The sequence below is a fragment of the Athene noctua genome, chromosome 1 (genome assembly GCF_965140245.1).
Source record: "Athene noctua chromosome 1, bAthNoc1.hap1.1, whole genome shotgun sequence".
Taxonomy (NCBI): Eukaryota; Metazoa; Chordata; class Aves; order Strigiformes; family Strigidae; genus Athene; species Athene noctua.
In genome coordinates this window covers 206,541,879-206,567,090 of record NC_134037.1, presented here as the reverse complement: position 1 = coordinate 206,567,090, position 25,212 = coordinate 206,541,879, and the positions used below count along the sequence as shown (strand labels likewise).

At 40.8% G+C, this 25,212-nt stretch overlaps 1 protein-coding gene across 1 annotated transcript in view; it reads right to left on the bottom strand.

Annotated features, from left to right (window-relative positions):
- STK24 (serine/threonine kinase 24) overlaps window positions 1-16,951 on the bottom strand; it is a 64,571-nt gene extending 47,620 nt beyond the window's left edge. The window contains exon 1 of the mRNA XM_074911190.1: window positions 16,691-16,951. Within this exon, the coding sequence (XP_074767291.1) occupies window positions 16,691-16,732 (42 nt within the window). The 5' untranslated portion in view covers window positions 16,733-16,951. The remainder of the gene's footprint in view (window positions 1-16,690) is intronic.
- Window positions 16,952-25,212: the final 8,261 nt, after the last annotated feature.

The window sequence follows — 25,212 nt, the reverse complement described above, 5'->3', positions numbered from 1 at the left end:
TACAGGCCAGACAGTCTCATCTCTGTGCCTGGCAAGATCCTGAAGCAGATCCTCCTGGAAACTATGCTAGAGTACATGGAAAATAAGGAGGTGACTGGTGACAGCCAACATGGCTTCACCAAGGACAAATTGCGCCTGGCAAATCTGGTGGCCTTCTACAACAGAGTTACAGTTTTGGTCGATAAGGGATGAGTAACTCTTATAATCTACTTGGACTTCTGCAAAGCATTTGACATGGTCCCACACAACATCCTTGTCTCTAAATAGGAAAGACATGGATTTGATGGGTGGACCACTCGGTGGATAAGGAATTGGCTGGATGGTCACACTCACAGAGGCTGGAGAGGTGGGCCTATGTGGACCTCATGAAGTTCAACAAGACCAAGTGCAAGGTTCTCCTGCACATGTGTCAGAGCAATCCCAAGCACAAATACAGTCTGGGCAAAGAGTGGATTGAGAGCAGCCCTGCAGAGAAGAACTTGGTGGTGTTGGTTGACAAGAATCTCTACACAACCCAGCAACGTGTGCTTGCAGCCCAGAAAGCCAACCATATCCTGAGCTGTGTCAAAAGAAGTGGAGCCAGCAGGTCATGGGAGGTGATTCTCCCCATCTACTCCGTTCTTGTGAGACCTCACCTGGAGTGCTGTGCTTTCAGCCCACAAACATAAGAAGGACATGGACCTGTTAGATCAGGTCCAGAGAAGGGACTCAAAGATAATCAGGGGTCTGGAGCAGCTCCCTTACAAGGACAGGCTGAGGGAGTTGGGGTTGTTCAGCCTGGAGAAGAGAAGGCTCCAGGGAGACCTTACAGTGGCCTTTCAATATGTAAAGGGGGCTTACAAGAAAACCAGAGAGGGGACTTTTTACAAGGTCATGTAGTGATAGGATGAGGGGTAATGGCTTTAAACTTAAAGTGGGTAGATTTAGATTAGATATAAGGAAGAAATCCTTCACTATGAGGGTGGTGAGTCACTGGAACAGGTTGCTCAGAGAAGCTGTGGCTGCCCCCTCCCTGGCAGTGTTCAAGGCCAGGCTGGATGGGGCTTGGAGCAACCTGGGCTAGTGGAGGGTGTCCCTGCCCATGGAAGAAGGGTGGGAAGTAGATGGGGACCTTTAAGTTCCCTTCCAATCCAAACCATTCTCTGATTCTATGAAGTATATTGCAAGACTCCACCACCCCGAGAAGCTCCCCCTGACTTACATCTTGTTGATCCATCTTTCTATCCAAAGTCAGTTTCAGTAAACAAATGGACATGGGGTTTTATGACCCTTTTGCCATTAAAAGGAGCAGAGCAATTCCCTTCCACCAAAAAAAGCTTGTTCCTCCTTTAATTTCAATGTAATGAGACATATACTATTTCACACTATCAATTACTACAAACATAATATGCTAATATATCCCCCACCCAGAAACCAGACCAGGGCACTTCATGTTTTTCAGCAAGGTTATTTATCCTTTAGCTACACAGTAGCCCCCTATCAATGCTCCCAGGGACATAATTTATAAGAGATCAGAGAACTAGCAAACAATATGTGCTGTAGTGGTTCTCATGCTTCAAATATTCAAAACAGTCTTCTCTGAGAATTATTTATGAATAAAAACAACCTTAACACTTGCATGAGATATTTTCCCTTGTGGAAGACAATTATCAGTCTATGCTTTCATACATACTGTGTTAGAATTTGAGATGATGTGCTGTAAAGAGCTGTGCACGCCTAATCCGTCCACACAAGCCTTCTAGTTCCACTCACTAGCCACAGGAATCTAAGCATTACATCATTATAAAGGAATTTGGGTAAATCACAGACCAATCCCAATCACAGAGGCCTAAAAAAATTCCATGTTTCACCTCCAGAGACTAAAAAGCCAACACTACTTAAAATCACATGGTACTATAGTTGTGTGTATGGAGAAAAATACAAGGGCTACCTGCCAGTAGCTCTTTGAGATCTGTTGGCCATATGTATTCACCCCCTATTGTCTCTTTCTCCTCAACCATCTCTTCCAATTGTATATTACTGCATGACACCATGATCTTCAGAGACTAGCAGAACTCTCACAGCTTCATTTTTACAGTGTCAAGCTCTCAGGATTCCGGTATTAGGCTGACAGCTTTTATAAAACACCTGCAAAAGAACATTTCCCCAGTCATTTTGTGTTAGTAATTCCAGAAAAGCAAGGAAGAAAACTGTTCCTGGGAGCCCTGAGAAGCAGGGAAGAATTATTCCCGTTTGATTTTTTACAGTCAAACTTTTGCAGCTGTTTAGAAATATTGTTTGTTCAATAATAGTGGGAATTAATATGAAGTTATTAGTAATAATAGTTCCTTCTCCAAGTTCCCTGTGAAATTAGTAATTATAAAAAAAACCCACACAACACTTTTCCTTTTCAAGTCAGTACTTTTGTAAATTCATTTCTTAGTTTTAAAATTTAAAAGCTGCCATTCCTGAATTTTTTTCTGAGCAACAGGAGGTAGTAGTTTAAAAAAAAAAAAAAAAAAAGTCTCACTCTGTAAGAAAGTGTGAATTTTCTTCTCAGGAGACCAGGTGTTTGAAGTGAGAGTCTTAAACTACTGGCAACCTGTGTTTTTGGAAAACTGCCAGATGGTGTCTCTTTAATGACCTTGCCTATTTCAAAAATTGAGAGATCAGCCCTCCAGATTCAAATTCAAGCAGTTCATTATGTAAGTACACGAGTGGCCAATTCCCATTCATTTTTCCAAGATCACATCTGGAAAGGATTCTCACCAAATTTATTTTTGTTTGGTTTTGTAACTACTTCTAGCAGAGCCAAAATAAATAAATAGCTTTATAAATATTCTTTCTGTATGACTGAATAGAGAAAACCTCTTCCATACATTCTGTCACTACAGTTTTGCTGACTCTACTCTTTGCAAACTTTCACTAAGGATACAGCTTTTTCCTACCAATAGTAAAACAAAGGGAACTGGTAAAAGAGCCTTCATGTAACTGAGCACACTGAATATTGCGAGAAATCACAGAATAGAACAGCAACACCTGCTGCAAAAGGATCAGTCTAATGATCTTGTTTAATAAGGAGCTAGATCTCTACCACTAAAACATTTCCTTCAAAGTGTGTCATAGGATACGTATTGTGGCAAATCAAAAACAAATTCTGGAACAGAGATCTAATGTTTACCGATCTTTCAACTTTCATAACCACTTGAATTTGGTTTTTATTTTGAATAGTTTTCACACTTCTGAACACCAATCACAACTATTCTGTCTCAGTCTCCGGCTTGTTTAGTGATGCAGAGAAAAGTCATTTACCTTTCACCATAAGCAGAGCCACCATTCACCCAATAATTTCAGTAATCTCTCTGTACTTGTTGCACATTGGATTCATTACTTTTGACCTTAATCAGTCAGAAAAACACACTGCACTTAAAATGAACTCTTCTCAGTACCTAACATCACTATGGCCCACTTCCACAGAATAAAGATAGTCTGATACATTCTCAGATCCTACTTGTTCAATTTGGCCTCATGGCTCAAACTCAGCTGTGACCAGCTAAACCCACTCACCTCTCCTGAATCCTCTGCATTTCCAACTAACGAGCTCCCAGCCTATTGCAAAGGTTTTCTGTAATAATTCATACTTATGACACCTTGCACTTCGTGCTATTTTGTCCAGTAATTCAAATCCTCAAGGTTATGTAGTACTTCAGTAACGGCTTCTCAAGTATAATGGGTGCCTTTAAAATTTGGTACCATCAGCAAATTTTATCAGCATGCATTGCCTTTTTTTATGTTAAGGTCACTTTTCAGTCACTAACTGTCAAGAAGAATCCTGGAGAAACCAACGGTATCATCCACTCTGACATTACCTGTCCAGTACTCTTGTTATAGCCAGGACTACAGATGTCTTACAATGTATTTATTTTTCAGAATGTCTAATTCTCATCTGCACTAACTGGCCCTATAGCTCAACAGAAAATGTCACCGAAATTCAAACTAGTTAGATCAAACTTTATTCATAACCATTCTGACCTAAGATAGAGCTTTAACTGAGTCTTTTTCTGCATCTCATTCCAGTTCTTATTTCTAACCTCCTTTTACGAAGGGTTATTCAAGCACTTACTGTAGAAAAGCATTAAAAAACTATTTTTCTCTTTAACTTGCAGGAATTACAAGCCATCTCTGTATTCAAGTTCTCAAGCTTATTTGGGCAACTGATTTTACTTGCAGATTTCTAATTTCTCTATGCCTGCTCTTTTTGAAACAGACAATCATCTTTCAACACCTCATTTTGTATACTTTTCATTTCATCACATCAATTTCCAATTAGTCAGTCCAATCCTCATTCCCTATCAAGGCTGAACTCAGAATACCATCATCTGAAGAGGTACAGAGATTTCTGGTGAAATTAAAATACCACGTGGTAAACTGGCTTGTGATTGTGACTACTGCTGTCTGCTACCACACTTGGAGATAAAAACAATGTTTTGACCTTGTTCATGTGCATGCAGATAAACCTAGATACACACCGCCATAGGATGTTGCAGACAGTGAGCCCTACAAAATCATTAAGGACTGGAGAACTACGGGAAGAAAAAATAAAAAAATAAAAATCCATCAAAATAATCACTTCTGGCTCTGGAAATCCTTGAGCACTAAAATTTAGCAGAAGCTGTGGACGTATGCTGAAGAATTATTACAAGTCACTGTATTCTTACACTTCTTAGATATTTTCCAATAACTGCTGCCGAAGACAAAATACAAATAAATAGGCCTATGATCTGACCCCATTCAGCTGATACGTTCTCAAATTACTTGCATCCAAGTCAGAACTTCAAACACAAACTAAATGTTATATCACAGTCAATGCATGTTATAGTACAAAATTAAGAACACTTGAAATCAGAGAGGAAGATTTTAAGGCCACTGCCATTTGATGAACTGACTTTGTGGTTTCTTCCTCTGCCCCACAACTGCACATCAACACACTTTCACATTCTAAATAAAACACTGAGACTTCCTTCAACTGATAAAAACAAAAGATAAAAACAGAGGGAGAAAGGAGAGGCACGAAGATGTTTGAGACCACTACTACCCGTTTGTTCATTGTCAATACGTGTGGTGATTATCTGGTGTTCCTTTCACACAAAAATGTCAACTTGCAAAACAAATTAGTTTCAGAAGACCATAACAAAAACACCAACTCCTTCATAGGTATTCATCGGAAGCAGAAGTTTGGACATGTCAGGTTAGGTGTGCAACCTATCACATTAAGGAACAAAACACCTTTTATCTTCTACAAGAAGGTGAATCAACTTCTTGCTCAAATTTTTGTACTTCTTACACAAGTAAATCTATTTAAAATAGAAATAGGGTACATAAACCATTTGTTTTATGATAACACCAGGAAGAATCTGCAATCGGTAGTAGTGGGAGACTCCCTCCCTGTGAGGGATGGAGGTCCCAAACTACTGACCTGAACTGCTTGGACAGCTTGGTGTTTGCCAGGGACACCAATCAAGGACATTTTGACAAGGGCTGCTGAGGCTTGTTCAGCACTTGGACTATCACCCCATGCTACTCTTCCACATCTGGCACCACTGAAATAGCCTGGGAAGATCTGGAGCATATCAGACATGACTATATAGCCCTAGGGTGAGGGTCAAGAGCACAAGGGCCCAGGTGGTTTTCTCCTCAATCCTACTGGTGAAAAGCTCAAGGAAGAGTGGACAGATCAGGGATCTGCTGGGAAGAATTCCAGGTAAAAAAGTCCTAGAGACAAGAGTGATCAAGGAGATGGTTCATTTTCAAGCATTACTTCCTCCAAGTTTAAGAATGATCCATGTGATAGGCAGGAATGCAAGAAAAGGTGGCAGGAAGAATGCATGGGTCAAAAAGGAACTCCTGACAACTCAAAGTATACAAGAGGTAGAAGTAGGGTCAAGTGATCCAGGAAGAATATAGACATTGTCCAAGGGTATGGGGTAGAGGTTAGGAAATCAGCAGTACAAAGTTCAGCTGGAGGCCAGTCACTACCCAGGGGTTGATACTGGGGTCGATATTGTTTAGCATCTTCACTCATAACCTGGACAATGGAGCAAAACACACCCTCAACAAGTTTGCCAATCACACAGAACTGGCAGGAGCAGTTGATAACGCTAGTTGTTCGGGCTGCCATTCAGGGGGATCTTAGCAGTCTGGAGGAAACGAGTCAACAGAACCGTCATGAAACTCAACAAAGGCAAATGCAAAGTCCTGCACCTGTGGAAGAGTAGCACCATGCACCAGTACAGGCTGTGGACTGACTGACTGGCAAGGACCTTTAAAGAGAAGTCCTTCACATCCAGGTGGCACTGCGGCAAAGAACACCAGCAGTATCCCAGGCTGCATTAAGAAGAGCATTACCAGGAGGTCAAGGGAGGACATTCTCCCCCTCTGCTCAGCACTGGTGAGACCACATCTGCAGTGTGCATCCAGTTCTGGGCTCCCCAGTACAAGACATGGTCATACTGGAGCAAGACCAGTGAAGGGTCACAAAGATGGTTAAGGATGGGAGCATCAGATGTATGAGGGGAGGCTGAGAAAGTGGAGACTGTTTAGCTTGGAGAAGGCTGGGGGGTTGGAAATCTTATCATGTGTGAATACCCGATGGAAAGGAAAAAAGACAGAGCCAGACTTTTCTCAGTGGTGCATAATGGAAGGATAAGATGCAACGGGCACAAACTGAGACATAAGAAATAAGAAAACCAACCAAATTAAAAACTCAACCTTTCTTACCGTAAGGGTAGTCTGACACATAGCTTGTCCAGGCAAGCTGTGGATCCTTAGAGGTATTCAAAACTAGTCTGTATGTGGTCCTGATCAACCTGCTCTAGCTGACTCTGCTTTGAGCAGGAGGTAGACTAGAGGTGCTCCAGACGTCCCTTCCAATCTCAGCTATTCTGTGATATACTATTTCTCTCACACCAATAATTATTTTTACTGCTAAATTTACTGTGCAAATACATGAATTTCTTTTGGTAAGAGACATCACTGCTGCACATCATTTCTTTATCTTAAATTAATTTCTATAAAGACCAGAGAACAGAAATCTAGCAGTTCAAACAGGCAATTTTCTCAAGTACCCAAAAAACTTCATGACTAAAAGCCATTCAGAGTAAACAGCTGGTGCATTTGATGTCATCCTTCACACAGATCTCCATTTCAGAAGCAGCACTGCAAAGGTTTTCCTGTATCACCACTTGCAATCTTTAAAAAAACATCTATAGCCTATTCACCTCAACACAGACCAGTATTAAGCAGCTTTCATTTTTACTTTTACCTCCACAGAGTGAGCTGCAGAAGTGGCAGCAATGGAGATATACTGTAAATTTGGTTAAAATGCAGACATTCAAACCATGCAGCCCTCCCACAAGCCTGGGCTATCAAAGCAGGCAGTGGGGGGAGGAATAAACAAACCAAAACCCCAAACCCACAACTAAAAATCTCCCCAACACCCATATAAGACGGTTTCATATCAGGAAAAACTACTTTCAGGAACAAGAAGCCTCAAATTTTGCTACCCAGCATTCTACCTTTCTCTGATGTTCCCAAGTTTTTGCTTTCAGCAATATATATACACCATATATGAAGAGCTGATAAAATTCACAAGATTATTTCCTGCAGTTGGTGGACAACTGAAATAAAATAGAGGCAGTATGCAGAAAATAAACTGCTCATTTTTACTGCATTGTATATTAAGCCCTACCTATATTTTCAAAGAACAGCTAACTAACCCTGAAAGACAAAATATATTAAAGTATTTGGGTTTATAGTTTGGGACTTTTATCTAAACAAGAAAAAAAAAAAAATTTTTTTAAGAAGCCTGGAGATTTGAACCAAAGGGAGCTATCACTCAGTTTCATTAACAATAAAGTAAAATCAGCTTAACTAGGGTAGCCACTTTATAATTATTACAAACAACAACAACTGATTTTTATTTTCTTTTTAGAAGACTAAAGCAAAACGTTTAATGAAAGGTACAAAGACTAGAATGGAAGTATTCATCTGTACTAACTTCCTGTAATACTAAGACCCAGCTGTTTCACTGAGAATTTGTCAATGATCAAAAAGAACATGTGTTTGTTCTTTTTTTATTATTCTTCAAACATACGCATTCCATATTTCTCACTTTCCATTTCCAATACTGCAATTATTCAATTCAGACACACACTACCACAAGGAAATTGCTTCTTTCTGGGGGAAAAAAAAAAAAAAAAAAAAAGCCAACATTTAGAAGAATTAGCAATACATTAACTCTCATAAAAAGAACAACTGCCATAAATTCTGTCATGAAACTTCAGTGTGTTGTAATGGTGGGGAGGGGAAGCAAAGAATAAAGCTGCAAGACCCTGCATCTCTCAAACACTTTAAATGTCACAGACAGATGAGGATAAAAACATATAGTGTGAATCACAATGGCCTTACTAACACATTTGTCACACAGTTCAACTCCCTTGCTCTGATTTCCAGCTACACTGGAACAGGTTTTAAGCATGTTTCCAGGGGCAATAAAAGAGCTGCCTGAAGTTAGCCTATCATAAAACTATTCCTCTGCCATTGCATAAGCTTTTTTCACTTCCTTTCAAGGAACATGCACTTACCTGAGATCCAAAATACAAAACATTCAGTTCTTTATCCATAACACAGATATCCAAAGATGCTTCCAAACTCCCAGTTAACTATTACCATTTTCTGGGTGTGATGTTCCCTGCACAAATCACACTGTAATTGTACGATATTTTTCATTCAGAAAGCTGCTTAGTGTATAATGTTAAGAGTTTAATACCAAAATCAATAGTTACGTAATCACAGCCTGCTTTTTACAAGCATTCAGAAAGAATAAATTTCAATTAAATATGGTGAATTTCTGAATAGTTTCTTAGGGTCTTTTTTTTTTCTTTAATATAACATTACTAAAAACTTTCAAAACCTGTAACTGACTTTCTGCCTTCCACTCATCACACAATTAGAATACAAATCACTGCAATTGAAAAATCTCTCCACGTCTTTAGCACATAAGGAAAACAACAAACAAGTATCATCAAGTATACATAGCACAGCAGTGAAACCCAAACTGTATTTTAGACACCGAAAGAAAGACAGCTAAGGAAAAGAGTCAAAAATCAGGTTTAGAACAATGTCTCTTACTTGTTCCCATCTGCTAAAAAGATCATACACAGTAATAACCACTATGAAGTAGCTAAACTATTGATAAGAAGAAAAAAAAGTAGTGGCTTTCTGTGGAAATTCTCACCATTATGATAAATGGCTGAATAAACAATGCTAATAGAAGCATTCAGAAATTTATGTTGCGCTAATACTAATTGAGGAAAAGAAGAAAGAGTTTTAGGATCTACAACAATCCCATAATTTGAGGGAAGACTTTTCTTGCATCCATTCTATCATCTGGCAAGAAAATCCAAATCCATGTCTCTTAAGAAACCATCAGTGCAACTAAAAATAGAATAGGGAAGTACAAGCATTCCCAAAATTTTCCTGTTTCAAGCCTCACTTACTATAAAGTTACACTATAGAAGTCTCCTAGTTCTATACTAATGTAGAATCAACACAGGGAAGTGTCTCACACTTGTACAACCTAAACATTTAATACTCTCAGATCGGCTCTTCTCCACTAACAGGGAAGAATTCCATGCATAGATACTTCCAATAAACAAAGTATCTATTGGCTTATGAAAGCAATTTCACTAAAAAAGACTGTCTATTCAATACATCTCTTCAAAATAAACTATATTTATCTGATTTTGGAACTAACATCCTGAACATATCCAGGAGTTTGGTTTCAGATAATATACTAAAGCTTAAAGTAAGCTTGGGAAAACAAACACTTTACTGGTATCAACAAACTTGTGAATGCCATCATCACCTTGTATTATGGCTCAAGACTCAATTAGGCATACAACCCAAATACATCATTTTAGGTGAGTTAGCAATGTTGTCAAAATGAAGCTTCTCAAAGCTCACCGGCTCCAAGTTGGACCTGACCCTGCCCCCCTGTGCTGCTGGAGGGGAGGAGGTAGAGAAATTGGGAGCAAAGCTGAGCCTGGGAAGAAGGGAAGGGTGAGGGAAGATGTTTTTAAGATGTGGTTGTATTTCTCATTGTCCTACTCTGACTGGAAAATTAGTGGTGGTAGTGTTCAAATTAAACTGATGTTTCCCCAATTGACTCTGTCTTTTGCCCATGACCATAACGGGTGATGCATCCCTCCCGGTTCTTGTCTCAATCTCTGAGCCTTTTGTTTTATTTTCTCTTCCCCATCGCTGAGGAGGCAGGAGTGAGCAAGTGGCTGCTGGTCTCAGTTGCCCTCTGGACTTAAATAAGGACAGTTCTTTTGTGGTCAGTTGTCCTCCTGTGTCCAAACGAATCCCCCCTGGAGTAACTTGTACCCATTAACCCAGTCTTTTTCATGTGACTCCCTGTAAAAAGGGTGTCTCCATCTTCTCTGTAGCCACCCTCTAAATACTGGAACATGATGATAAGGTCTCCCCTAAGCCTTCTCTTCTCAAGGCTGAACAAACCCACTTCTCTCAGTCTTTCCTCACATGGCAGGCTTCCCAATCCATTGATCAATTTTGTGGCCCTTCTCTGGACCCTCTCCAGACTGTCCACATCTCTTTTGTATAGCAGCGACCAACTTATTATAGGATGGATGCAGTATTTCTATTATTATTTTATATTAGTTGCCTTGATAGTTTTGTTCATCAGTGTTTGGTACATCTCTCCCACTCTCCCCCATCCCCCCAAGAAAAGGAGCACAAAAAGAATTCAAGCAAAATTTTAAAATTTGGCCAAGATACATGTATCCATTTTCTATCTCAGAAGCACAAAAGATGCTACTGTACAAGTTGACATCAAAGCCTTGTACACCACTCATAACACAAGCCCCAATATTAAAATGTATTCACTACCTCAGTAGTCTTTTGTCTCTCTGGGAAACAAGGACGACAACTGACTAAAAGAGCACTTACTCGAACATCAAACTGGTCATGAAACTTGCCATGACATATGACTAGCCCAAGTGGTCTATAAAGATAACTGAAAGATACAGTTGCCATAAGTGGTATCTATTTACCTGTTCTGGAAGGCCACCCAATGGAAATGTGCTTTTCCTGTTCAGAGGCTGTTGCCACTAATGGCGAGACAACAGTTAACATAAAAGATGAATGTTGACATTGGTCACCTAGTAACTGACAAGGATGACCAACCATCTTGGATGTGACTGATACCACAGCAAAGATACAAAACTAGATTTTGTAAGCCCAGCCTTTGGAAATTAGAGTACCCTTCCTCACCTCCTCTGCCACCGTATAAACACCCCACCTTACCTATATATAAACATTTAAAATTAAATAGAATTCTGGAAAGCATGTCTAAAATGTATAGCTCCAAAACTACAGAAGGGCTGAAACAATTAAAAAATAATGATTCACTATTGTCAATCCTTAGTCCAAAAAGCTGTCCTAATAAATCCTTCAGTAATTCATGAAGCAACAAATTCAACCCCAAAAAATAGGAGTACCTCAAACTGCTCCCCAAAGACAGAGCAGTCTATACATTACAGTTATTTACCAGGTTTTTTTCCATCTAATATTAAAGTACCTGCAAAGGTCACAGAAAGAAAGAACAAAGCAGCTTAAAGACTGCAAATATGCAGTCATTTTAACGTACACCAGGATTTAATAACATTATCCAAATTGAAGGGTATACCAGGAATTAATAACATTATCCGAATTGAAAATCCTTAACTATTATTTCCTAGGAAGTTAGGTAAAGCACAACACAAAGAAGTCATCCATAGCAGCATGTCCAAAGGAAACCAACTCTAACTCCTCCACACATGCTTAATAGCATTATTTCAGGAGTGTATGACAAAAAAAAAAAGGTTTAATATCCACATATTCACCAGGAGTTGCTACACAACTTCCCAGTATCAATTGTTTCACTGTTGATAAGAGTCAGCTTCTCTAAAACAACTCTATACATCTATTGCATAGCCCTGGCACAGCCTTTGACCTACAGAGCAAGAAGATCTTGACTTTGTTTCCACAAATCCCTGTACCCAAGGACTGAGCTTGTAATATGCCACAGAATCATGACATCTATCCCCAGGATATTTTAAACCAGATTAGCCATGATCGTAATAGTCCAAAGATCTATCAAATAATTAAGTACTGTAAGTCACTGCAAAATATTTATCGAACTATAACTTAGGCAGTAACAGCAAGCACAAACTTTCAAAATAATTTGAACTGAGGAAAATTAATCTCCTGTACAGAAGCCACAAAATGAAAGGCAGTAGAGGTTACATGGCCTTTTCAGTGCCTTAGATTTAGCAACATAATGTTTTGCAATTACCAAAACTAGTGCTCGCATAAAACAGTTACAACAGTTTATTGTGAAAGAAGAGTGAGTTATAATAGGGAAAAAAGTTATATATATATATATATATATATATATATGTGTGTGTGTGTGTGTGTCTGTATGTAAGGTGTGAGAACAAAAGAACAGCCATGCTGGATCAGAACAAAGGATCCTCTAGGCCAGAACACTTCTCTCTCCTACAGCCGTTAAAAAAGAACATCTTGGGAACAGTGCAAGAACAGACAAGTAAATAGCATTATTTCCCAAAACACTCTTCCAGTCTCCAGAAAATTGACAGTTTGGACACTTTCTGAGCCAGAAATAGTGCCTTTATACTTAACAACCTTTCTTTTCTGTTCATTTGTCAAGTTGCCACTTAAATTTAGTTAAACTTTTAACATTTCTTAAAGCAAGACAGTGTGAATGTCAATGTTTACCTGTAGCTCTTGTACTGAAAATAACAATGAAGAATGAATAAAAATACCTTGCTGCATAAACGCTGTTATCGTTACCAAAAAACTAACCGAGAGGAAGATAAAGAAATATTTTTATCTCACAGAAGAGGCTTTGGCTTAAAGATGATGGAATTTTAAAAGCACCTTAGGAATTTTATGAAGCTGACAGAGGCACACCTAAAAATACAAAAAAAGCGTCTCAGAAAATTATTTTTCTGGGGAGTTAAAAAAAAAAAAAGATTTGGGGTTTCAGGGCACTTAGAGGAGGGTGAGGTTAGGTTTTGTGGTTGGTTTTTCCCCCTTTAGGAGACTGAAACAGGAAAAAGTTGATAATAATTATTTCTAATCAGTAACTGTACTCCATCAGTATCAGTGTTCATTATGACACAAAAGTGTACTTGAAATTTTTATTTACCTAAAATTTTTAATTGCTTTTACCATGGAAGCACCTAGAATTAAAACTAGAAATCATACCTAGATCCATTCTAACTGTGGCACTGTACTACTGCCTGAACACAGCAAACTCCAGAAAGGCAAACCATCTGTGGGCTTTTCTCACTTCTCTGGGATCTGAAGCTGACAGAGCCATTTATCTTTCCTCAGAAGGAGTTTAAAGTATTCTTATTGTTATTACCATAATATAAGGCTCATTTTAAAGTAGGTTAACGAAATCTGTTCTACACAGTTATTTCACACAGATAGAAGTACACAAAAAAGCTAAGGTAAAAAACTGCTTTTCTGGTTCTCCAACTTCAGAGACAAAGAAAAAATACAAAGCAAACTAGATGCAGCTTAACCCCAAAACTTTTTAAATCAGGAGAGAAGACATTTAATCACTATTCATTTTAGCATTTTATTATTAAAGATTACCTTAAAACTGACTGTTGCCACATATCCAACAGCCTGATGTACTGCTGCACTATGTTCTGCAGCTTCATCCTTTGAGACTTCCTCTGCCAGCCCACATTTCCTGAGCTTTTTGGTTCGACACACTCCTAACATACTTCAAAATACATTACGAATCACCAAGCACCCTTTCTATAAAATTATAAACACAGCACTTTATTATTTAAAATATAGCTTCCATGAAGAAGCTATAGCTTACAACAGCCTTGAAATGCAGGCCAGTCTGAAAATCAAGGTCATATACACTCATTCCAAGTAAGCCTTGCAAAAATCTCACGCATTGCAAGCAAGAGTTCTCCCCAGGCCGCTTCTATAAAGCATAAAGAAGGAAGACAACATACTCTCCGTTTAGTAATCATGGACCTTCATGCCACCACCCCCAACTCACATCTACACAAAGCCCTTAAACCAAGGACAGTATAAACTTTGAGTCCAAGCTTATTTGCATGCATAGAAATTTAGGTCAAAACCAAACTCTGGTTTTATTCAGGTTACAACATGCCCACTTCACAGCAGACTACGAATCTCAGGTTTTGACAACCTTCCAGCACCATCCTACATTTCCTCCACAGTTTTTCATTCCTTTGGCTCACTCTCTACCCACTCACTTTTTATGCATCACTCCTCAAACATCGATCAGATATGTTGTTCAGAGAAAAATACATTAATTCTTCATTCCTCAGCTCTATTTACACACTACTCAGCTCATGCTAAACAGCATTAATAAAGCGTTGTCCCTGTATGTGATTTTTTGGGGGTCAAGAAGTTACTCTTGTTCATGCTAGGATACTGACTGCTCTCTTGCATAAGTACAGCAAAGAATGTAGGAGAAGCTGCATAACTTGTCACTGACACTGCTTACACCGTTTGTTGCAGAAGCTGGTAGGTGGGGAGGAGGGATCACACTACAGAAAAAGAAAAGATAGTCCCGTGATTTAGGCAATGTAATTATAACCCAGAGAACTAAGCTCTATTCTTCTCTCTTCTACATAATAAAAAGTCCTAAACCATACATAACCTCTGCCTTATTTAAGTAGATGTCACACATTGTATGTACTTTACCCTTTGAACATTTATCTGCAAGTAAAATCAAAGAGAATCATGTACTAAAACCAGACCACTATAGAATTGCTATATACTCTGACAGAATGGAAATGGATATAGACATCTCGAACAGGGTGCAGAAAATTAGCAAGTAGTATCCACATTGCTGACAGACTTTATGCCTCTACCTATCACAGGTCTTTACTGGGGTGTTTGGTTGGGTTTTTTTACACTGTTAAAGTTCACACTTGAGAAACTCTCATAATAATACAATAAAAATTCATGAGAAAAATAACACTGACCTGAATAAAAAGAGATTTGAAGTAAACTCCTAATTTATGTGCATATTTAGTACAGCTAACAGTATTACAAGCTAAATAACGAATCAAGTAAAAAAAAAAAAAAAGCAGGTCCTTAGGGAGATCACGCAGTGACACACATAAGCAGTACATGCATATATTGCTGAAATAATCTTCATTCGCTCACTTCTGAGCAGCTACAAATCTGATTTTTTAATTCTAAAACATTACAGATTCTGTTTCAAAGTAAATAGTCCTCTTGGTTCTAACATGTTTTAAATGGATAAAAAATGCAACATTTATCTAGCCGTAGCCAAGGCAAGAAACCCTGACTTCTCCGTCTCTCTGGTAATCGGCAAACTGCTCATATTTGGAAGGTGAACTTGAACACTCAACACCAGTAAATTAATCAGTTCAGAGTGAGGGCCTACATAATCTATTTGGTATTCAGTACTATGCCTGAGCATATAATTCATGCTATGCTTAAGCACGTAACATTTTAAATTCAAATTCTGAGGTTATGCAAAGAAAAAAAAGAAATCATGACTTGGAATCTTGACTCATGGAAAAACGAACCAGAGTAAACTAATACTTAAACCAAGTGAAGCACAAAAACTTTAAATCCAGGAGATAAATTGAGAAAAACTCTACTTGTCATTTGGAAGTTTTTCTTGTGGAGGTTGGGGCAGGGAAGGTTCTCAAAAGATGTGGGAAATGTGACAACACAGGGATACCAATGACCTCAATGTTTTTCTGGCAGTAGTTTGCACGGGAACTAAGAAAAAAAAAAAAGGGGGGGGGGGGGGGGGGGGGGAGCCAGCTTAGTCACCAGAAAACCACACCAGTTATTTCAAAAATATAGTTACAACACAGAACCAGCAAATTCCATCGTGTGTAACAGCAGCAGCTAACCAACTCCTGGAGCCAAACAAACAGGATCCCCGAACACCCCGACTGACAGCCCTCCCACTAGCCAGCACCACAGAGATGGGCACTGCAGCAGGCGCTGAAGGTCAACATCGTCAGGCCCTGGGTTTATCTATGTTTCCTCTTAAGTCAAAATAACGGGACCGAAAACAGCCCATCAAGACACGCTTCGCTCCGTGAATTAAAAACACCGAGAGGAACCACTGGACGGAGGGAGGGGGAGACAAACCACGCACCCCTCCGCTCCGCACACTTGCGCCAAAACAGAGGCTGTTGGGGCAGGAGCGAGGCAGGGAGGGAAGGAGGAGGGAGGGCTTCGCCAGGCGGAGGGACCCCGTTAGGCATTACGCGAAGTGCTGACAGCACGTTTCGTTTCCACGGGTTACGAGATCCCGCTCCGTCCGTCTCGTCCTCGTCGTCCCCCCGCCCCCGAGGCCGAGTCAAAGTGAAGAGGCGCCTTCTCCCCTCGCCCTGTCCCTCCACGCCGGCGAACCCCCTTACCGACACGCCGCTCCCCCCGGCCCCACTCGTGGGGAGAGGCGGCGAGGGCCCACCCCCCGCTCTCCCCCCGGCCCCCCGCCCGCCGCCGGGGGTGGGTGCCCGTGCCTGCCCTTGGGGCCGGCCCCTCCCGCCGCTGGGGCGACCCGGCTGCTCCTCACCTGCATCCCCGGCAGGCCCGTCTGCACGGGGGAGTGAGCCATGGCGGCGGCGGCCGGGACGGGGGGAGGGAGCCGGCTCTCCTCAGGCGGCTCCAGGGGACAGAGCTTAGCTCATCTCCACACTTTATCTCTCTTCACACACACACACACAGAGTCGCCGTCGCTGTCCTCCTCCTCCTCCTTCCCCCGAACGAGCAGCGCCTCTGTACCGGCGGTGGGAAAGGGGCCGCCCCAAGCTCGGGCTCCTCAGGCCCCCGTCACGGATGCAACGGCGGCCTCCTCATCCCTCCTCCTCCTCCTCCTCCTCCTCCTCCTCCCCCAGCCGCGCGCGCAGGGCGGCCGTTGCTGGCGCGGTCGCGCGGGGCCCTGCCGGCGACACGATGACAAACCTGGGGGGGGAGGAGGAGGAGGAGCGGCGGCAACGGTGGCGAGCGAGAGCCCGCCCCGCCGCCCCGCCTCTCCCTCCCCGACTACCTGCCCGCGCTGCCCCGCCTGCCCCCGCCGCCATCGGCTACCGGCCAGCGGGGACGGGAGAGGGGAGACGGAATGTCCCGAGCGCCTCCCGCCCGCCCGCCCGTCCGCCCGCAAGTACCGCGGGGTACGGAGACCCGCCGGCCCGGGCCCCCTGAGCGCCGCCGGCTGCCGGGCGCCCGGCTTGCATCCTCCTCGGGGCGGGAAGCGGCGGGACCCGTCGCAGGGACGGGCCTTGTGGTTTTGTTGGGCTTCGGCCGTCGCCTTTTGGATGGAGACAGCCCCGGGAGTCGAGACGCGCTTCTCCCCGCCCGCAGGCTGAGTGGAGGGCAGCTTCCCGGCTGCCGGCGAGGCAGGACAGGTGAAGCGGGGCGAGCTCGCTTAAAAGGAGAAAAACGGGGTGAGGCGATAGATGAAGGTGGCAGAAACCCTAGACGTTTTCTGGTATGTCCTTTTCCTGCCTCCCCTTCACTGGGACGCTTTAAGAAAGGTCACAGTAATGCTGTCGCGCTGGCGAGGTATATGGTTTCAGGAAGCACTTGACTTCCTGTCAGAAGTTGCAAAAGCAGTAAACCAAAATGACGGTCATGTTTTTACAGTACTTCCTAAATGGAAGAAGAGTGGGTCAGCAGTCAGGTCTCCCCAGACAAGACAAACCCTGGACGCGTGCAAAGCCCTTCACAACTTGACAGCGTTATATTCCCCGTATTTGGCCTATTTAAGCTGAGATTCAAGAGCTCCATCACACCATTTCCAACACAATCTGGAATGCCCTAAGATTCTCTTCTCTTTTTTTCCCCCACAAAAAGCTAGGTAGGTTCACAAGTCTTAAAATTATTGAAACCTGTTCGCCAGTGGGTCTGGGATCCACAGGAATCCATGGTTCGCTGTCTTTTCAACTGAATTAAAGGAAGGGGTCAGCATCTACCGCAGCATCAATCTCTTTTCAGTAGGTAATTCACTAGACAGTTTGTACAAATCTCTTAACTGCAGGAAACACTTTAAAATACAAAATTATCTTATTGATACATGGTCAGGACTACCACTGGAGTTGTTCCTATAGTTAGAATATTCTTTGTTGTCTAATATGGGGTGAGTTAAAGCTCAATGATCATGTTTTGCTGAAACCTGAAGAAACACAAATGTCTCTAAGATTTCTTCCCCTCAGTCAAATTTGAATAAAATTAGCTAACAGCCTTATACAGACATGCACGTGTACACACACACACACACTCTGATTGTTTCTTGGAGAAATTAGACTAAATAAACCAGTTCTTGAATATGCTGAAACACAGAAGGGACAATGGATAGAAATTGTGTAGAAAATTAAACTATTGGAATTCTTTTATTATTTGTTCATGAAGGAGTTGCTAGTTTCCTTAACGATGGAATAGAGTGCAAATTGTGGTGTTTTTTTAACTTCAGGAAATATGAAAATATTTCTACTGTTTACTGGTATGTAATTTTCTAAGAAATATAAAAGCTTTTATTTGAATTTTACCTCAGTCAAAAGTCAAATAACAGTCACAAGAATTGGTATCAAAACTTTCTATTATTTAGATTGTTTTCTAAAACATTTTTGCAATCTTTTTTTAAAAAAAGTAGAGCTTTAGTATCTCCATGGTTGCTCCACTGTTTGCAGCAATTTGTTTTAGCTTGCTAGGGAGAAATTCAACGGGTTTCAAGTGAACCTTTTCCTTTGTCCCATGAATACCATTGAGCTTTAGCTACCTCACATAGTATTAAAAATCCTCATTGAAAAAATGTGAGGTTTACCATTGCCTGTGCTTTTACCATTTTTGCTTTTTTCTGTATAGTCATTACGATACAAAGTTTATCAGCTGCTTTACTTTTCCTGCAGTTGCACATTTAGTCCAGAGTGAAAATAAAAAAGGTATAAAACTAAGTTTTATCTTTTGTATTACAAAAGGTATAAAGCTATTATTTCCTGTCCATTAGTATATTCTTTGAGACTTAAAAAAGGGAACGTGTACTTGATTTGCTAGAGTTGTTTGTGTTTTATCTTGCTAATTCCCATTCTACATTTAGTTTATACTTTCTCTAGCTCAAGGCGCATAAGCACAAAAAAGTTCCCATGTGCTAGCTGCTCTGAAGTAACTTCCCCCATGTAAGCTCCTAGCCTTTGAGGTAAGACTGTGAGGTCTTTTTCTTACTTGTATGCTGTCACTGAGTAAAGACCATGGATTTATTCCATCTCAAGGTTTCAAAATTCTGCATTACGTGTTCAGCAAGAAACTGTGCCTGAAAAAATGATTGTTTGAGCGAGTGGAATAAGCTCTAGGAGCAGATTTACTTGTTAAATGCAGGAAAACAAAGGAGCAGATTCAAAACTCTATGTCATAAACCGGGTAACAGTCTAAATTCTAATGAAGTCAGAACAATGTATTAGAATGTCTAATTTCTGTCAACTTCTATACTTTATACTGTATCTTACATTCTGATACACTTCCATTTTCTCCACCGGACCTGAAGAAATTTTAACCAAAATGTTTGAATATAATCTTAAAATAATGAATGTGTTTCTGTTTACTGTTAGTTTTGTAAATGCTACTCTCTCAGTCTAAATTTCAGCTCCATCCTCACAGACAGAAGCAGAAGCCTTGCAAATTTTCTTCTTTTTTCCTAAGAAAAAAACATTTTGTGTATTATAGTGGAAAGAAAGGCTACTTTTGCAGAAATCTTTATTAAAAATAGAATGATTACATGTTATGATAGCCTGCCATCCCAGTACAGTGACAGACTTCAAAAATAAACAGTGCTTAACATTAAGATGGTTCCCTGTTGTATCTTTTCGAAGCCAGATGTTTCCAGCATGCAAACATTCAATTTATTTTATGTGTAGAATTCTCAATATCTGCTTTGCCTTCAATTTAACTATACTTTGAATGTGCAGAGATTTTTTGCTTTGCTGCTTATATAAGAAAAATGTTACAAAAGAAAAATATAATTACATCATTGTAATGGCAGTGGCTGTAAACTTCTGTTTATAAACTACCTGTGAAGATAAAACATTTTTCTTACTGACCAAGACTGAAACTTCTCAAATGACCCATGTAAGACCATTGATCTTTTCTAAGAAGAAAGGTGCACTTAGCTGTTTTAGAATTTGTAATATACCATAAATAAATAAATAAATAATATCTTGAAATAAATACACTACAGAAAAAGCACTGTGGATTGTAACAGGTGGGACATTTGCCTACAAAATATAGTGCATGAGAAATGTAATGGTGAATAAGAAGCAGGCACAAATTTACCTGGGGAAAGGAGAAAAATAAGTGGGTTGAAGGCATGACAATATTGCTTGCAGTAAGGTATGGCTACAGGATTACAGACTTCCAAGCAGACAGGGCTGAGATTTTCTGTCCCATATGGCAGCAGGGGTACCCTGCCATCCTTGGTCTGAGGGCTGTAGAACAATTAACTGAATCACAGTACCACACTGTTCACTGCTCAGCTTGTTACTGGATCTTTTTCTCATTTCCTTAGCATCTTTATCCACCACTATCTTTTTTCTTTCCTGTTTCTTTTTTTTTCCTACACTTTCATGACTAATCGATTTCTTAGTAAACTGTTTTAACAACCTGTATAAAAATGTGTCACTTCTCTTAACTGTATATATTAGATTTCTAGTCTTATCCTTTATTTTTAATTACCCGATTAATAATACCCTGAGGGACTATGTACTCAAAACTAAATTCTCAATAGTTTGTCAGTAAGGCTTCATTTTGAATACTTACATTTTAAATGTGTGATGGTTGCCTGTATCATATAATGCAAAGCTGCTTTAACAAGGCTTTTCACAGATAAACCCTAAAGAACCAGAAAGGGAAGAAAACTGTGATCAAAGATTCAGAAAAAATTCTCTAGATAGAGAAATTAAATACATTATGACCCCTCAGCTTAGGAAAGAGACTTTTCATGAGGGTGGTAGAGTTCTGTAACCTCATGAATGGCCTGGAGAAGATGACTAGGGAGTGACTGTACACTTTGTCTCTTAACAAGAGCTATCAGACAGAAACTTTAAAGTAGAGGATAGCAGATAACAACACAGATGAATAATGCAGCTCACTTCACAGAATCATCTAGGTTGGAAAAGACTTTGAAGATCATCATGTTCCCAACTACACCAGATCCCTCAGCGCTATGTCAATGCAACTCTTCAACACCCCAGGGATGGGGACTCCACCACCTCCCTGGGCAGCCCATTCCAATGCCTAACAACCCATTCTGTAAAGAAATGCTTCCTAATATCCAGTCTAAACCTTCCCTGGTGCAACTTGAGGCCATTCCCTCTTGTCCTGTCGCTTGTTACTTGGTTAAAGAGACTCATCCCCAGCTCTCTGCAACCTCCTTTCAGGTAGCTGTAGAGGGCGATGAGGTCTCCCCTCAGCCTCCTCCAGACTAAACACCCCCAGTTCCCTCAGCCGCTCCTCGTACGACCTGTGCTCCAGACCCTGCACCAGCTTCGTTGCCCTTCTCTGGACACACTCCAGTCATTCAATGTCCTTTTTGTAGTGAGGGGCCCAAAACTGAACACAGGAATCGAGGTGCGGCCTCACCAGTGCCCAGTACAGGGGTAAGATCCCTTCCCTGTCCCTGCTGGCCACGCTATTGCTGACACAAGCCAGGATGCCATTGGCCTTCTTGGCCACCTGGGCACACTGTTGGCTCCTGTTCAGCAAAGCGTGTGCCCATCCAAGCCACGAGCAGCCAGTTTCGCCAGGAGAATGCTGTGGGAAATGGTGTCAAAGGCCTTGCTAAAGTCAAGGTAAATTACATCCACAGCCTTTCCCTCATCCAATAAGCAGGTCGCCCTGTCGTAGAAGGAGATCAGGTTTGTCAGGCAGGACCTGCCATTCATAAACCCATGCTGACTGGGCCTGAGCATCGGTTGTCCCACATGTGTTGTGTGATGGTTCTCGGGATGAGCTGCTCCATCAGCTTCCTGGGCACCGCAGTCAAGTTGACAGGCCTGTAATTTCCCGGATCATCCTTCTGACCCTTCTTATATATGGGCATCAGCTTGGCCAATTTCCAATCCGTCAGGACTTCCTTAATCAGTCAGAACTGCTGGTAAATGATGGAAAGCAGCTTGGCGAGCAACCCAGCCAGCAACTTCAGCACCCTCAGGTGTATCCCATCAGGTCCCATAGACTTCCAATGAGATGTAGTGGGGCAAAAAACCCCACTAGTTTTTCATTTAAAAAATTGACAAATTAATGGAATAATTGTTTGTACAACAGCAACGTATTAGAAATAACTTGTTCCTAGCTTCCCAATGTCAATCTACAGTCTTAGACAAATTATAAAGGGTATTAAGTTTTGACAAATTAGAGTACTGAAAGAGAAAAAAATAACAGGACTCTGGAGAGCCCACTGAAGATAATGAAAAATCAAAGAGAGAAAGTCAGGCTTTAGGCTTCATGTACAGTGTCTGAACAGTAAAATAATCAAACAGCCTACCCTTATAGCCAGATGGGTCCCATCCCTTTTCATGTGGTTGTATATTGACATCAGAGCAGAATTTCTCTGAATGAGAAGAAATAAGCTATCAGATTCTGCTCTTTTGACTTAGATGAGGACAGGATTAAACCCTCATATTGAATTGATATAATAATTATAGCTGAATTGACATGTTACCATTAGAAATTTTAAGTTGAAATAATATATTTTTGCATGCTAAAGATTTATTTACCTACAGTTCAGAAACAAAACTCTTCAGCCATTTCTCAGTTGGAGAATGAGTAGAAATGCTGTGTATCTTGCACTGAAGATTTTTATTCAGGTTCTAATTTGCCCCTGGCTAAACGGCACGTGGCTGAAGGGATTTTATGCAGAGACAGAGGGTTGGTAGGGAACACTGCACTAGAACTTGTAAACTACAAAGCTGGGTACATGGCCTGCTATTGACCCACGCAAAAGTGAACATCTGAACCCCACAGGCCCATGGAGTCACCTTCTGCTGGAACAGCATACAGAGGTCAGCCAGCAAGAACTCTGAGCAGCCTTGACCCTCCTGGGAGACCGACTAAGTAACAGAGTCCCTACATCAGTCCCTACCTCCTCATCCCTCCCCTGCAGCTGCACAAGGTATAAGAGGCTTATTCCCCAGGCTGCCCTCCATATCTTTCTTCTTGCACTTCATAAATGACTCACTGGCTGTTCAGCACTCTCACTACACTCTCCATCAAGATTTTTGCAATCAAGATTTAAAATGGTCTGCCTAGCTGAGGTTCTGAACCAAAACTGCCTTGAGAAACAGGAATTTACACCATCTAGCAGTTTTTGGAAAACACTTTTTAGCACTAAATGTATTTTTTAAAAATAAAATTATTTCATACCATTGTCAAGTTCCTTGTTGCATCCATAGACAAGTAAGTCCCTGTTTGAGCAGACCTCTCAGAAAGGAAAACAGAAAGGACTGGGCATTGTTCTGAAATAAGAACCCATAGTCAGGATGACTCAGTGTGCAGAAATGAACTATAATTATATCTGTGGGTTTTCATTCACGGACTTAGCTACTTCATGTTTATAAAGTTTGCCCAGAAAGCTTCTTTGCTGTAGAGCCTCATTAATGATATTTACAACACCCATATTCTGACAGTCTTCTATGGTGCTGAAGCAGAAATGCACATTTCGCTGTTAAAAACAGAAAGTATCCTTGTTTTGTCCAGGGCTGACATTTTTCCTGCCTTTAATTGTTTACAAGATTAGTTTCTAGTGTGCTTTCAAATTATGTGGGGTCGTGCTTCTACAAAACACTGGGCCTTCTGTGTTTTCACCAAAATTTGAAAATTTTTGTTTTCAGTTTTTGGTGGAGAGGGGGTCACTTCTACAAAGTTCATGATGGAGCCATTCTTCCTCTCGACATGCCATGGGCAACCTGCAGCTGTGTATTTATGCCAGGAGAGGAAGCTTATGTAGCTTCAAAAGCACACAGATTGCCTTCCACAGCTAGACTCAGCTGTGCATTTAACTTCTGGTTCAACAAGCCATCTTGTCAGAAAATGATTTTGTCTATTATGGAAGCAGAGTTTGAAGTTCAAGCACAGACATTCTGCTTTAGGTCTCGTGAATGCTGAAGGGAAAATTGGCTATTAAATTATGTTCCCCAAAGAAAAGTCCAGTATTTTGCTATGTTTCTAGAAAACATGCTCTGTATATTTAACTTCCTGCAGTGATGTACTTCACATCATTCATAGAAAATTGCAGGTTTTTGAGATTCTTATTAATAGGAGAAAATTCACTTTCTCATAGTACTGAGAATCATAATGGATAAGCCAGGATAAGGCAGGAAATGGAAGAAACATCTCAAGTGCTGTATGCCCTTTATTAATATTGAGCAGAGTATAAGTGCCTGAAAGTATTTTAGTATTCTAGGTAGACAATTAAAATTAGATGGGGACCTAGAGCTCATTAAGAAACATGAGATTGATTATACTGCACTGTGCCTCTACGCCCAAAGAGCATCATTTCATTAAATCTTGCTTTTTATAAACCTTTCTTGTAGCCCCTTGTCACACAAACCAAACATACACGAACAGAGGAAAACATCCCTTCTCTATCTTCTTCTCACATTTCACATTTTATAATGGAGACATCAATTCTTATCTCAGATTAATGTCTATGTACACAGCAGACCGGCAAAATCTCCAGACTAAATGGATCCATTAAGGGTGACCCTGTAATTGTGATGAGATGCTCTAAGCTATGAGATGCTCTAACTATAACTATGTCCCTAGACAGTCCATGTCATCACAGATCTAAAATGTTTGCTTGCAGGCTACAGTTGCCCCAGCAGGAAAAGTTGCACTGTATCTCATTGATAACTCATAAGTAGTGGTCTTACAATTGACTGCACTATTTCACTGATTTAATTCAATAATTATCATGTTTTACCCTTCATTAATCTCATGATATAGTAGAAGCTACCTGCCAAATCTTGTGTTGACAGAAGTGTATCATATTTATCCACTGAACACAAAAACATGGATTCCTGCAAGTTTCAGTTGTCAGTCTAGGATGCT